This window comes from Engystomops pustulosus, chromosome 9, assembly GCF_040894005.1.
Source record: "Engystomops pustulosus chromosome 9, aEngPut4.maternal, whole genome shotgun sequence".
Lineage (NCBI taxonomy): Eukaryota > Metazoa > Chordata > Amphibia > Anura > Leptodactylidae > Engystomops > Engystomops pustulosus.
The window spans coordinates 103786292-103801572 of record NC_092419.1 but is presented as its reverse complement, the minus strand read 5'-3'; the positions used below and the strand labels follow the sequence as shown (position 1 = coordinate 103801572).

Genomic DNA, 15281 nt, shown 5'->3' with positions numbered 1-15281 from the left:
TATGAGGCATGGGAGAGGGAGGTGGCATCACATATGAGGCATGGGAGAGGGAGGTGGCATCACATTTGAGGCATGGGAGAGGGACGTGGCATCACATATGAGGCATGGGAGAGGGAGGTGGCGTCACATATGAGGCATGGGAGAGGGAGGTGGCATCACATATGAGGCATGGGAGAGGGAGGTGGCGTCACATATGAGGCATAGGAGAGGGAGTTGGCGTCACATATGAGGCATGGGAGAGGGAGTTGGCGTCACATATGAGGCATGGGAGAGGGGGTGGCGTCACTCTTGATGTCACCTCCCTCTCCCAGCTTGCATAAGTAGCAGTCCGGAGCGCCGGACATCTTGTCTCGTGTTCCATGTTGCTAATTACAAGTTTCTTTTCTTGGTGATCCCAGCGTGTCAAGTTTAGCTACAGACAGCGCCAGTTCATTACCTTTAATTCATGTTTCGGGCTGCGCAGACTTGGCACCTGATATTACTGTACAATACGATTCAGTTCTGTTACTAACATGCAGATATACTTTGCTTTGTTTTCACATTGTTCTGTGTATGATTCTGTACATTCCATCGTTTTAATGTGCGGTGCGATTGTCTTAATTTCCAATAAACAGTTAAAAAAAAAGAAAGATGGTTCTAGGGAGTCATTCGATAGAGACAGTTTCTGTAGTATGAGTGAGGTTGGCATCACCCTACAATTGCCCCATTGAAGTCACATGGTCTACCCCCAATTTAATAGTATACATATACTAAAAACAGATTGCATCTATAAATACAATAAAGACTAAATTTCCAATGTCAACTTTTTGTTTCCACCCTATAGTATGGACATTCATCATCTCCTATGAGAGCTCAACTCTCCTCCATTATTCAGCACAATGTTGGACAATCTTTTTTCTTGACGAGAGGCTGTAATTAAGGGCATCCCATGAGTAACAAACAATCAGAAATAACACATGTGGGCTCCTTCGCTTATCACAAAGTTGCACATTTATTACAAAATATTTCATCGTTGCACCTGGTGTCGGCCTGTGGGATGACGTTGAGGCCTGTTGGTAAATTTCCCCTGTCGACAATAATTATACAGTGTAGTCATATGCTCGGAAATAATAATTCAGCGGAAAATAATGACAGGTCAGAAATTATAATGGTTACTATTAATTACATAGTGGAGAAGATTGATGGATGTTATGTGGAAACCTGCCAGGAGGCATCGGAGAAAACCCCCGGAGACTGAGCTCCCGATTGACTGCGGGGATATAAACCGTGTCCGGTAATGATCCATCAGGAATACATGAGGGGCCGCACCCTTTATGGCTAGTTCTTCTCGGAGGCAAGTTCTGTGTTATATTTCAGAATTAGAATAAAATGTTCATTTTATTAATTAATTTTTTTCTAACATGTTTCTCTGATTTTCAATTTATTTAAATTTAGGTTTAAATGTTAATAGTTTCTTCTCAATTAACTTATCTCTTAATTTAATTTAAAGAAGCTGTTTGTACTTAAAACTTAAAATTGAACAACACATAAAATTCAGGTTTGGTGGGGAGGGGCCAGGGCAAGAATCAGAAACCGATTGTATGAAAATGGTAAATTTTTATGCATTGTAAAAGCTCAATTTAAAATGTTTTTAAAATAATATAAGAGAAATCTTAGTGAATTGTAATTTTAATTTCCTTTTTTCAAAATCAAATTCTATTTTTTGAAATATTTTAATTTAATGTTTATCACTTTCTATTATTTCTTGACAGTCTATAAAGACTTAGAATGGGATTCTGCTTCCTGTTGGTTATATTGACCTTATTTCTCAGCCGAGTCGCCAGCCAGTCATCTCCATGTCTTGTCTCCACCTCTCATGTGACTGAATATAGAGAAAAAGGAGATATAATCCTGGGATTGATTGGCCCCATAAACACACCCACCATCCAGACGCAGTTCACGTTCACTACTCGGCCTCAACCATGGCCCTGCGACTGGTAAGTATGAATAGTTGACTTGTCTTAAAAATATTAAACACCTAAATCTAAAGTTTTGAATTCATATTATATGTAATACAAAAGGTTCGAAATTTATAATCATCAAAATGTAAAAAAAAATAATATAATAAGAAGAAATAAGAAATAATATAACATTTTTACATCAATTTTATAATAAAATGCTAAAAAAAGATAAAACAATATGTGCTAGACATGTGTATGAAACATTATTACATGGTCGAAAGTCATGAAAAGAACATTGTTAAGAATAAAAATATGTTAAAGAACTTTAAAAAAAAATTAAATTATGTAATAAATGAATAATAACCAATTAAACAAATCTCAAAATCCTTTTATAGATAGATAGATAGATATAATATAATACAGACAGATATAAACTAAGGGCCAGACAAGATAATATTGTACATAAAAATAAAATAAGGAATAAACCAGATAAAATGTTAAAATAAAAATTTATATCTGGTAACTAATTTTATATGGAATGTATAATTGTGGGTAATGATTATAAGCAACGTAAAGAGAAAATTCTGAGCACCTGCTGGAGAAATATTTTGGGGTATTTTACTTAAGATTTTTTATCGTGTTGCAGTTGATCTTTAATTCACTCCCTTTAAGACGACTTCATGCTGCAATTCCTTCCTCAGGTTCCGACGCGATCAGTACAAGTCAATTATCGCTCTACTGTTCGCTACCAAAGAACTAAATGAAAACCCGCTCATTCCCAACATCACACTAGGGTTCCAGATGCTTGATTCCTGTTTCACTGAGGCATCGGCTCTAAAAGCAACAATCCAAGTCATTTCAGGTGGTGAAAACCCCATCCCAAACTACAGGTGTGGAGGCCGACCCTGGGTGCCTGCTGTTATTGGAGATCCCTTATCAACCTCCATTGTGAGTATGTCCAGGATGCTTGGATTATGGAGAATACCTCAAGTAAGTATCTGATATCAACTTCTAAGACCTTTCTAAGCATCTCGAGATGTTCACCTCTGAAGGCCAGATGTTGGTTTCTTGGTCACCATTTTTACGTATTTGGTTGAATGCAGTTTTTTTGATCAGACTTCACCTTAGGAGAAGATCCATATCAATGTATGGTCGGCACCCCTTAGACAGGCCATAAAAAGCCCAATTAATTTTAGTAGAGCCATACCTTAACTGAGGATTAGAACCGACCCACACCCTTAGGCAAGAGAACCGATAAGATTAATTTTGGTCACCAAGAGCTTAGATCTTTTCCTATGTCCAGTTTTGTAATTTTTTTTTTCTGGATAACTCATCATCCATCATCATGTTCTAAATTTAACCTCTTCTGTTGAATCAGTAAATTCCAAACACCTTCATGATATGGAATTTCTCTCCTCAGATTAGCTATGCAGCTTCTCTCCCGATATTAAGCAACAAGCTAGAATTTCCTGCCTTCCTCAGGACAACAGTCAGTGTTGCTGGCCAGCCACAAGCAATTTTCGATCTGTGCAAGGTGTTCAGGTGGACCTGGATTGGTATACTCATCACCTCGACAGACTATGGTACCCAAGCTGGGATTGACTTAAGGATGCATGCAAGCAAGAATGGGGTTTGTATTGCTTTTTATGAAACAATTGCCTTAGATTCATCCATCAAGAATTTGCCTAAAATTGTAGATATTGTCCTGAAGTCCACAGCCACCGCAATTTTTCTTTTTGTTTCACCTCCGGAAATCTATTACATATTAATGGAGGTCATTCGACAGAATGTAACTGGTAAAATGTGGGTAGGTATAGAAGCTTGGTACACCTCTCCTGCCTTCCTCCAGCCTGATTTTTGGAATCTTCTAGATGGTTCCATTGGGATTGCAAGAAGTAGAAAGGTCCTCCCAAATTTCCCTGCCTTCCTTCAGAGTTTTAACCCTTCCACATACCCGAGAATGTTGTCTATTCTGGAGTATTGGGAGGTATTATTTAATTGCAAATGGCCACCAACCTTGGCAAACCTCAGCTCATCAACCGGCGTACCTTTGAACAGCAAGGCTTGTACTGGATCAGAAAAGTTGGTAACCAATGACATCATAGAATACAATGATCCTATATCTCAGGCTGTGTATATGGCTTACAATGCTCTCTACGCCATTGTCCATGCTCTCCACAATCTGCTATCCTGCAAGCCCGGGGAAGGTCCATTTACTGGGAAGTCATGTGGTGATAAATCTGACATTCAACCATGGCAGGTAAAACTCAATATTTATATTTTATATTTGTATTTTTCATATTTATTCTTTTAATTATCTGTTTAGCATCTTGACTTGACTTACTCCATCACTCATTTCCTTGTCCTTCTAAAGCTGGCTATACACCTTCAATAGCTATTGGTGGTTCAGACAACACCTATTCCTTCTCATGCAAATTCATACTGGATTGAGCTGAGCATGCATGTTTTTTGTAGTAAGGAGAGACGAGTGGGCCAGTTTTAGACTCTTTTAGTGGAGACTTATCTCCTTCATAAACAATGGATTAGGCAGGATGAAGTTCAAAATGGCCGATGCTTCTTTCCCCAAGCATCATCTTCTGGGAAGCTTTGGCACACCATCAGATATATCAGATAGTTGGAATGTCCCACTGATATCAGTGGTTTCAGCAAACTCTCCACCTTCTTTAGGCTCTATATCAACAAGATAGCTTGACATATACTTGATTGATTGTGTACATTTTATTACATCATTGTTCCTTCACCAGCTTCTTCACTACTTGAAGCGTGTCATGTTTGTGAACACGGCCAATGAAAAAGTGTCATTTGATGATAAAGGAGATATTTATGGTCATTTCGATATATTAAATTGGATTCTGGAAGAAAAGAAAGGCCAATATAGGAAAGTAGGAACCTTCAACAACTACATTATTGATGGGCAGAAACTTGTCCTCAATGTCACCGCTATCCAATGGCCAGGAGTATTTAGAAAGGTATTGTCTTCATTCATGTATGTATATATAGGTCCATCAACCCACAGGTTACCCCTATTCAGGATCCTATGTTCCTCCTATTTCATCTTCTAAGATTCCATCCTCAGTCTGCAGTGCCGATTGTCCTCCTGGCTATAGAAAAGCTCCTCAGAAGGGTCAACCGGTCTGCTGCTTTGACTGCCTCTATTGTCCAGAGGGAATGATTTCCAACCAAACAAGTAAGTCACACTCCGATTAGATTGTATGGGAAATAGAAAACCATGGTTGTGTCCTTCTTCTGTATAGATATGATTTCCTAGAGTATCATAAACCTAAATCATGAATGAGTCAAGGAGTATTTTATTAGTGGACCTCAAGACTTGAACCCATAAACCTTGGATGCCACCACTTGTTCCTTATTTAAACTAGGGAAGAGAGACAGTGGGGCACATTTACTAAGGGTCCGCACACCGCATTTTCATCGGGTTTCCCCACTTTTTCCTTTTTGCGCCGCATTTAACTGGGGTTTTTGGCGCACACAATCAAATTTTGGCGATGACTTTCATGCGACACAAATCGGGGGGTGTAGCCGTCGGACAACCCGACTGATTCGGACAATGCGCGGGATTTAACATTCAAAATTGTGTCGCAAGCCAAGCACTTAAATGCACCGGGAAGAAGAAGGTGAACTCCGGTGGATCTCAGCGGGGAAGCGACACATGCAGGAAATTGGACGCACAATCTTAGTGAATCACGGCAGCTCCGAATCCTGGTCGGACAACACATCTCGGGGATCGCGACGGGACGGGTAAGTAAATGTGCCCCAATATCATCATTCTCTCCTCTCTGTACTGTCCAGTATCATTTTTACACTAGAAGAGTTTTGGGGGGACTGAACATCCATGGAGAGGCAATTAGTATTGGAAGGGGAATTGTAGGCTGGTGGATGGGGATGTCCCATGTTTCAAACTACCACTCTCTATATACCATTGTAAATTTACCAGCATATCTTCAAGTTGAGTTCAATTTTTAACCATGTTTGTGAGGCATATCTAGATATCTGTGACTATATTTCAGATTCTCTGGATTGTTACCTATGTCCAGAAGATCAGTGGCCAAACAAGAACAAGACCAAATGCATTCCTAAAGTCATTGAGTTTCTTTCCTATGAGGAACCCCTGGGGCTCGTGATGGCACTGTTCTCCATGATCTTCTCTCTCACATCAATGACGGTTTTCTGTGTCTTTGTTAAGTTTCAAAACACAGCGGTGGTCAAAGCCAACAACCGTAATCTCAGCTATGTCTTGCTACTTTCGCTAAAGCTCTGCTTTCTCTGCTCATTGATGTTTATTGGTTGTCCTCTCAAAATGACCTGTACCATCAGACAATCACTCTTTGGAATCACATTCTCTTTATGCGTCTCCTGTATCTTGGCCAAAACCATCATAGTAGTTATCGCTTTCAAGGCCACTAAACCTGGTAGTAACCTAAGGATATGGGTTGGTTCCAAGACAGCCATCCTTGTTGTGTCTACTGCCACCAGTGTCCAAGTAATTATAATTCTGATTTGGCTACTAAGATTCCCACCATTCCTGGAAATTAATTATCATGTTTTACCTGGAATTATTCTTTTGGAATGTAATGAGGGATCGGTTGTCATGTTTTACTGCAACATAGGATACTTGGCTTTCTTGGCTACAATAAGTTTTGTTGTTGCCTTCTTGGCCAGGAACTTACCGGACAGCTTCAACGAAGCCAAATACATCACCTTCAGCATGTTGACCTTCCTAAGCGTCTGGTCAACCTTCATTCCTGCCTATCTTAGTACTAAGGGCAAATACGTTGTAGCTGTTGAAATTTTTGCTATATTACTGTCTAGTTTTGGACTTCTGTGTTGTATATTTGGCCCGAAATGTTATATAATACTCTTGAGACCATCAATGAACACAAAAGAATATCTAATGTCAAAGTCCAATTAATGTGAAACAATTGAAAATCTTCCATGTATCATTTACGGCCTCTTATTGTCAAAAAATATAGGAATTCTCTACAAAACTATTGACTTTCGGCATTAGTTTGGATCATCAGTGATTACATTTCTTAGTGTTTTTTGTTGGTATCTACTAAAAACATAAACTTAAAATAAATTCAATTTTAACTTAAATTTAGAAAATTAGTTTGGAAAATAATTGTGTTGGACTTTTATTTTGTGGGAAGGGGGGTATATAATCTTGTTGACTTCTTGGTGAAGTCCAATAATGAGACACCATATATAGACATTAACATGAGTTGTACATGCCATGATTGGGAACCATCCATGGACGTCCAGGGGCACCATTGTAGTCCTATATGCCATTGAATGTTTTCGTGATATTGTACCATATGGTGACTCTATGTGGCCTTTGATTGAAGTGCTAGCTCTTCTGTCACTCCAGTGACCTCTATAGGACTCCAGGAGCCACCTTAGAAGTGAAGGGCGCAGTGGACGAGCCATAGCCACCACATGGGGCAAAGTAAGAGGCCGGAAGACCCCGAAAGATCAAACAATTGTCAATAAGGAAAAAGTGTCTACGGTAGGAAAACCTCTTTAATTTACAAATTTAATTAAATATAGTACCAGGAATAAAGAAGCCATAAGTTCTGATTTTAGGTCCAAAAAATTTCCCCTAAATTTAGAATATGAAATATAACATCTAGTGAAAGATAACATCTTAACCATATTAAATAAGTAAAAAAAAAAAAAAAGAATAAAAGCTACAAAACTTAATTTTGGAGAAGTTTGAAGTTGTTGTCTATATTTATAGTCCCAGGGGTAGAACAGCAGATGGAAACGGCCGCAGCGTCTGCATGTAGTGAAGTGTGAGCCCAAAACCACACGAGCGCTGGAAGAGGAAACCGGAGAAAAAATGGCTCAGTCCCCAAAGATTTACTGCAGGGTTCTATCATCAAAAAGATATATATATATTCTCATAACAAAATAGTAGTCATATAATGCTAATATAATAATACAAATAATATGTGAATAATAATAGTAATAATGCTAATAATGTTACTGTTTATTATTATTATTTTTATATTATAATATTAGTATCATTATTATTTTTACTCTTTTTGGTCTCTTTATTATTCTAACTTTACAATAAGAAGAGGCAGATTAAAGCTTCTCCAAAATTAATAACACTTTTCTTGTATTTATTTTTACTTTTTTTTCCATCGGGTTTTGTTCTCTTGCCCCTGGATGAGATGGGGAGGGAGTGTTTTTATTAGGTCAATGAATTTGTCTTTTTTTTACCTTTAAATTGAAACAAAAATTATTATTTTTAGTAATAGAATTGTTGTTACTTTATTATTTATTAATATTTTTTTATATTATTATATTCTTTTCTTATATTATTATAATTAGCATTTTTATTATAATTTTCATAACCAAATCATATTAGGAAATAATAATAAAAATAATCATTATTATTATCATTATTATAATGATCCTTTACATTAAAGTCTCTTTTGTCAATTATTATTGTTATGTTATTTTATTTTTATAATTACTTTTAGCAGTAATTGCCACAGAATTATTTTCTAATATATATATATAATAGAAAATAATTCTATGGCAATCACTGCTAAAAATAATTCTAAAAATAAAATAACAAAACAATAATAATATAATATAAAATATATAATAATAATAATATATATATTAAATATTTACTTTCTTGTTTATTTTAGATCTTTATTCCTGATTATTCTCACTTTTTCTTTTAAAAAGTGATGATGACAGAAGCAGAATTTTGTCATTAGTTCTGTTAGTTTTATCTTCAAATCTGTATGATGAGAACCATTGTTATTATTGAAGTGTTGTAAGTAAATAAGAATATTATCTCCATAAAATTAGCATCCAATAATTGTATTATCTATGGCATAAATATATTAAAACCAAAAAATTAAAAATGTATAAAAATGTAGGTAATTTGCATTAAAAAAATTTTTTGTAGGTTTCAAATTAAACAGTTACAAACTCAACAAACAGCATTAATAAGTAAAACAAGTAATTATATGAAAAAAAATATTTTATTAAAAACAAATCCCAGTTTTCACTTCCTGATACTAATAATTTTTCTCAAAAAACTCTGCTGAATATCATCATGGTGGCAGGAAAGATGGAGACGTCAGATTACATGGAGGTCTATGGAGATGTCAGGCAGCCAGGTCTCCACCCTCCAGCTCAGAGACAACTGCAAATTATAGTAACAGACGGCAGAAAGGAAGATGTGGGGAAATGGAGATGACAGGTTACATAATGTCCAGAAACAGTGTTATTACTCATGTGCACACACTGGGCCATTGAAGGTAAGATACGCTGTAATGAGTCACAACGTCCCATAAAAATCAGTCTCCTGGTTGCCCTCTGAAGGTTTGGGGTGGATGTAGTTAATAATTGCACCTCATCAAGTTATTCAGAGCTTCTTTCACCTGATGGTTCCGTAGACTGTAAATGATGGGATTTAGCATCGGAGTCATTGTAGAGTAGATGATGGACACGGCCAAGTCCAACCATTGGGAAGAGCTATCACTGGGCAAAAGGTACATGAACGTGAGGGCCCCAAAGTAGAGGACAACGACAGTGATGTGTGAGGTGCAGGTGGAGAAGGTCTTGTGTCTGCTACTTGCACTCGGCATCTTCAGAATTGCCCTTAGGATGAAGCTATAAGACATAAGGATAAGCAGGAGAAAACTGACTCCAAACACGGTTGCAGAAAGTGTGGCCAGTACGTCGCTGATGTAGGTGTCGGAGCAGGAAAGACGTATTAGAGGTTGGACTTCACAATAGAATCGGTTCATGGAGTTTGACCCACAGAAATTTAATTTAGAGGTGACCAAGGTATTGACGGTTGAGTTTATCACCCCACTTAGCCAGGCGAATATGGCAAAATAGGCACAAACCCTCCTACTGATGATGACGGTGTACCGCAAAGGCCGACAGATGGCCACATAGCGGTCACAAGCCATGGCGGCCAGCAGACTGCATTCGGCGGTGGCACATAATGTAAAGAAATAAACCTGGGTGAAGCATCCCACGAAGGAGATGGCACCACTGCCCTTTATTGTTCCATACAAGATGTTGGGGATTGTAATGGACGTGTAGCAAAGCTCCACAAATGATAAGTTTGATAGGAAAAAGTACATTGGGGTATGAAGAGAAATATTCAGTCTGACCAAAAAAATAATGAGACTGTTTCCTATGACGGTCATGAGGAAGACAATCAAAAAGATTGTAAAGATAAGAGGCTTAAAATGGGAGACATAACCAATCGCAAGGAGGGTGAACTCTGTCACCCGGGACTGGTTGCCTAACTTAATGGATCTTTCAAGTAAGATGTGGACCATGCTGAGGAGGCAAAGCCGATGTGTTAGATGGTAGTGGGTTTAGGAGCAATGGGCTATCTACAATTCCTAACCGGAGGAAAATTGGCAGCGCTTATTCTGTCTTGTATTCCTACTTCTGTCTGGTGGCCCTCATTCTGTCTGGTGGCCCTCATTCTGTCTGGGGGGTCCTCATTCTGTCTGGTGGCCCTCATTCTGTCTGGTGGTCCTCATTCTGGTAACACTTACACAGCCAGAGGCACACTCTTTTTCCCCCCCTACTTTTATCCGGTCATTTACCTACAGACATTATCAGACTTCACTATTTTGAAGTCTCTTGTTTTTTAAACAATTTTATACAAATGACCTGCGCCGCCTGTTAGAATTCTTAGAATAAAAATCACACTGAATGCAATGGTTTCTGCACTAACCTATAATGGATACTGTTCCGGGGGTGCTGATTCCTAGCGTTCCACCGGCGTTAATGCCATATGCTGGAAGGCCCCCTCGGTTAGTTGCGGTACATCGCTGCTGCATCCAATGCTGCTCAGATCCGTGGAATTGTTGGACAAAACTGTGATATCTTCAAATAATCCTCTTAAGTTGTTGGTTTCTGTAGAGACAGTAGCCGTGTAGAAGCCCCGGCCGGTGGCTTAGCTAGCAATGTTTGTCAGAGGTACCGGTGAGGTCACCTTTAGGTACAGAGAGTTGGATGGGACAAGAAACACTTCCGTGATGTCACCTTTAGGTACCGAGAGTTGGATGGGACAAGAAACACTTCAGTGATGTCACCTTTAGGTACGGAGAGTTGGATGGGACAAGAAACACTTTGGTGACATCACCTTTAGGTACGGAGAGTTGGATGGGACAAGAAACACTTTGGTGACATCACCTTTAGGTACGGAGAGTTGGATGGGACAAGAAACACTTCAGTGATGTCACCTTTAGGTACGGAGAGTTGGATGGGACAAGAAACACTTCAGTGATGTTACCTTTAGGTACGGAGAGTTGGATGGGACAAGAAACACTTTGGTGACATCACCTTTAGGTACGGAGAGTTGGATGGGACAAGAAATACTTCAGTGATGTCACCTTTAGGTACGGAAAGTTGGATGAGACGAGAAACGCTTCAGTGATGTCACCTTTAGGTACGGAGAGTTGGATGTTACAAGAAACGCTTCAGTGATGTCACCTTTAGGTACGGAGAGTTGGATGGGACAAGAAACACTCCGGTGATGTCACCTTTAGGTACGGAGAGTTGGATGGGACAAGAAACGCTTCAGTGATGTCACCTTTAGGTACGGAGAGTTGAATGGGACAAGAAACGCTTCAGTGATGTCACCTTTAGGTACGGAGAGTTGGATAGGACAAGAAACACTTCAGTGATGTCACCTTTAGGTACGGAGAGTTGGATAGGACAAGAAACACTTCAGTGATGTCACCTTTAGGTACGGAGAGTTGGATGGAACAAGAAACACTTCGGTGACGTCACTTTTAGGTACGGAGAGTTGGATGGGACAAGAAACACTTCAGTGATGTCACCTTTAGGTACGGAGAGTTGGATGGGACAAGAAACACTTCAGTGATGTCACCTTTAGGTACGGAGAGTTGGATGGGACAAGAAACACTTCAGTGATGTTACCTTTAGGTACGGAGAGTTGGATGGGACAAGAAACGCTTCAGTGACGTCACCTTTAGGTACGGAGAGTTGGATGGGACAAGAAACACTTTGGTGACATCACCTTTAGGTACGGAGAGTTGGATGGGACAAGAAATACTTCACTGATGTCACCTTTAGGTACGGAGAGTTGGATGAGACGAGAAACGCTTCAGTGATGTCACCTTTAGGTACGGAGAGTTGGATGTTACAAGAAACGCTTCGGTGATGTCACCTTTAGGTACGGAGAGTTGGATGGGACAAGAAACACTTCGGTGATGTCACCTTTAGGTACGGAGAGTTGGATGGGACAAGAAACGCTTCAGTGATGTCACCTTTAGGTACGGAGAGTTGGATGGGACAAGAAACGCTTCAGTGATGTCACCTTTAGGTACGGAGAGTTGGATAGGACAAGAAACACTTCAGTGATGTCACCTTTAGGTACGGAGAGTTGGATGGAACAAGAAACACTTCGGTGACGTCACTTTTAGGTACGGAGAGTTGGATGGGACAAGAAACACTTCAGTGATGTCACCTTTAAGTACGAAGATTTGGATGGGACAAGAAACACTTCGTTAACATCACCTTAAGGTACGAAGGTACGGTGAGTTGGATGGGACAAGAAACATTTCTTGTCCCATCCAACTTTTCGTACCTAAAGGTGACGTCACCGGTACCTCCGACAAACAGTGCTAGCTAAGCCGGGACTTCTATGAGGCAACGGTCTTTACAGAAACCAGCAACTTACGAGGATTATTTGAAAGTATCACAGTTTTTCCAAGTATCTGAACACCATAGGATGCAGCACCAATGTACCGCAACTAACCGAGGGGTCCTTTCAGCATACGGCGTTAACACCGGTGGAGCGCTGGGAATGTGCAACACCAGAACAGTATCCATTATAGGTTAGTGCAGAAACCATTGCATTCAGTGTGATTTTTATTCTTGTAACAGCCGGCGCAGGTCATTGGTATAACATTATTTAGTAGGAGGGTATACACTGTTTAAACCTTTATCACTTACGGTATATACTATTTGCGCCAGTGTGTTTTACCAACTTTATGTCTGCGCTCTAATAATTTTAAACTTGGATTAATTTTTCCAGCATATCCTGTGTTCATATCCTGCACCAAATAAATACTGACGTTTATGTACATTAGTAACATTAAAGACTTTATGTAAAATGTTCTTAAATTTTAGTTTTGATCTATAATTGTCTGTCATTATGGAAGTGACTCTGCTAAGTAATGAGAAAGAAAATATTAGTTCTATGGAAATAAGGAACACAAATGATTTAATTTGCACTGCTATGATGTGAGAATCATTTCTGATCATGAAGGGAAATAGACATGAATTATTACAGCAATGTGTGATCAGCATCCTACCTGCTCCAGACACCGGGTGCCACAAGCTCCTCACAGGATCATAGCACTGCCCTATATATACTGTATATACACAGAGAGAACCAGACTCCCCATAGTATATAGTGTCCCTGATGGATAGAAGTAAACTAGAATTCCCTAAGTATAAAATCCCAACTCTTCTATTTTAACAGCTTCAAATAAAATAACTATTACTATGTATATAAGAATATAACAACTATAATACTGCCCCCTATGTACAAGAATATAACTACTATAATACTGCCCCCTATGTACAAGAATATAACTACTATAATACTGCCCCCTATGTACAATACTATAACTACTATAATACTGCCCCCTATGTACAGGAATATAACTACTATAATACTGCCCCCTATGTACAGGAATATAACTACTATAATACTGCCCCCTATGTACAGGAATATAACTACTATAATACTGCCCCCTATGTACAGAAATATAACTACTATAATCCTGCCACCTATGTACAAGAATATAACTACTATAATCCTGCCCCCTATGTACAGGAATATAACTACTATAATCCAGCCCCCTATGTACAGGAATATAACTACTATAATACTGCCCCCTATGTACAAGAATATAACTACTATAATACTGCCCCCTATGTACAAGAATATAACTACTATAATACTGCCCCCTATGCACAAGACTATAACTACTATAATACTGCCCCCTATGTACAAGAATATAACTACTATAATACTGCCCCCTATGTACAGGAATATAACTACTATAACACTGCCCCTATGTACAGGAATATAACTACTATAATACTGCCCCCTATGTACAAGAATATAACTACTATAATACTGCCGCTATGTACAAGACTATAACTACTATAATACTGCCCCCTATGTACAGGAATATAACTACTATAATACTGCTCCCTATGTACAGGAATATAACTACTATAATACTGCCCCTATGTAAAAGAATATAACTACTATAATACTGCCCCCTATGTACAAGAATATTACTACTATAATACTGCCCCCCTATGTACAAGAATATAACTACTATAATACTGCCCCCTATGTACAAGAATGTAACTACTATAATACTGCCCCCTATGTACAGGAATATAACTACTATAATACTGCCCCCTATGTACAAGAATATAACGACTATAATACTGCCCCCTATGTTCAAGAATATAACTACTATAATACTGCCCCCTATGTACAAGAATATAACTACTATAATAGTACCCCCTATGTACAAGACTATAACTACTATAATACTGCCCCTATGCACAAGACTATAACTACTATAATACTACCCCCTATGTACAGGAATATAATTACTATAATACTGCTCCCTATGTACAGGAATATAACTACTATAATACTGCCCCCTATGTACAGGAATATAACTACTATAATACTGCCCCTATGTACAGGAATATAACTACTATAATACTGCCTCCTATGTACAAGAATATAACTACTATAATATTGCTCCCTATGTACAAGAATAATACTGCCCCCTATGTACTAGAATATAAATACTATAATGCTGCCCACTATGTACAGGAATATAACTACTATAATACCACCCCCTATGTACAAGAATATAACTGCTATAATACTGCCTCCCTATGTTCAAGAATATAACTACTATAATACTGCCCCCTATGTACAAGAATATAACTACTATAATACTGCCCCCTATGTACAAGAATATAACTACTATAATACTGCCCCCTATGTACAATAATATAACTACTATAATACTGCCCCCTATGTACCAGAATATAACTGCTATAATACTGTCCCCTATGTACAAGACTATAACTACTATAATACTGCCCCTATGTACAAGAATTTAACTGCTATAATACCACCCCCTATGTACAAGAATATAACTACTATAATACTGCCCCCTATGTACAAGAATATAACTACTATAATACTGCCCCCTATGTACAGGAATATAACTACTA

At 38.5% G+C, this 15281-nt stretch overlaps 2 protein-coding genes across 2 annotated transcripts; one reads left to right on the top strand and one right to left on the bottom strand.

Moving 5' to 3' along the window:
* The first annotated feature begins 1181 nt into the window (after positions 1-1181).
* Positions 1182-6919, top strand: LOC140076486 (extracellular calcium-sensing receptor-like). The gene is made up of 7 exons (XM_072123013.1): positions 1182-1273; positions 1812-1976; positions 2642-2930; positions 3361-4200; positions 4706-4930; positions 5025-5148; positions 5987-6919. The coding sequence occupies exons 1-7, from the start codon at positions 1182-1184 to the stop codon at positions 6886-6888; spliced, it is 2637 nt and encodes an 878-aa protein (XP_071979114.1). The 3' UTR covers positions 6889-6919.
* Positions 6920-9340: 2421 nt separating this feature from the next.
* Positions 9341-10297, bottom strand: LOC140076485 (olfactory receptor 5F1-like). The gene has a single exon (XM_072123012.1). The coding sequence runs from the start codon at positions 10295-10297 to the stop codon at positions 9341-9343; it is 957 nt and encodes a 318-aa protein (XP_071979113.1).
* Positions 10298-15281: the final 4984 nt, after the last annotated feature.

Coding starts and splice junctions, on each gene's coding strand:
- LOC140076486 (XM_072123013.1), top strand. CDS start 1,182: ATGGATGTTATGTGGAAACCTGCCAGGAGGCATCGGAGAAAACCCCCG. Junction 1,977..2,641: donor CAACCATGGCCCTGCGACTG/GTAAGTATGAAT, acceptor TTCCTTCCTCAG/GTTCCGACGCGATCAGTACA. Junction 4,931..5,024: donor GGCCAGGAGTATTTAGAAAG/GTATTGTCTTCA, acceptor TCATCTTCTAAG/ATTCCATCCTCAGTCTGCAG.
- LOC140076485 (XM_072123012.1), bottom strand. CDS start 10,297: ATGGTCCACATCTTACTTGAAAGATCCATTAAGTTAGGCAACCAGTCC.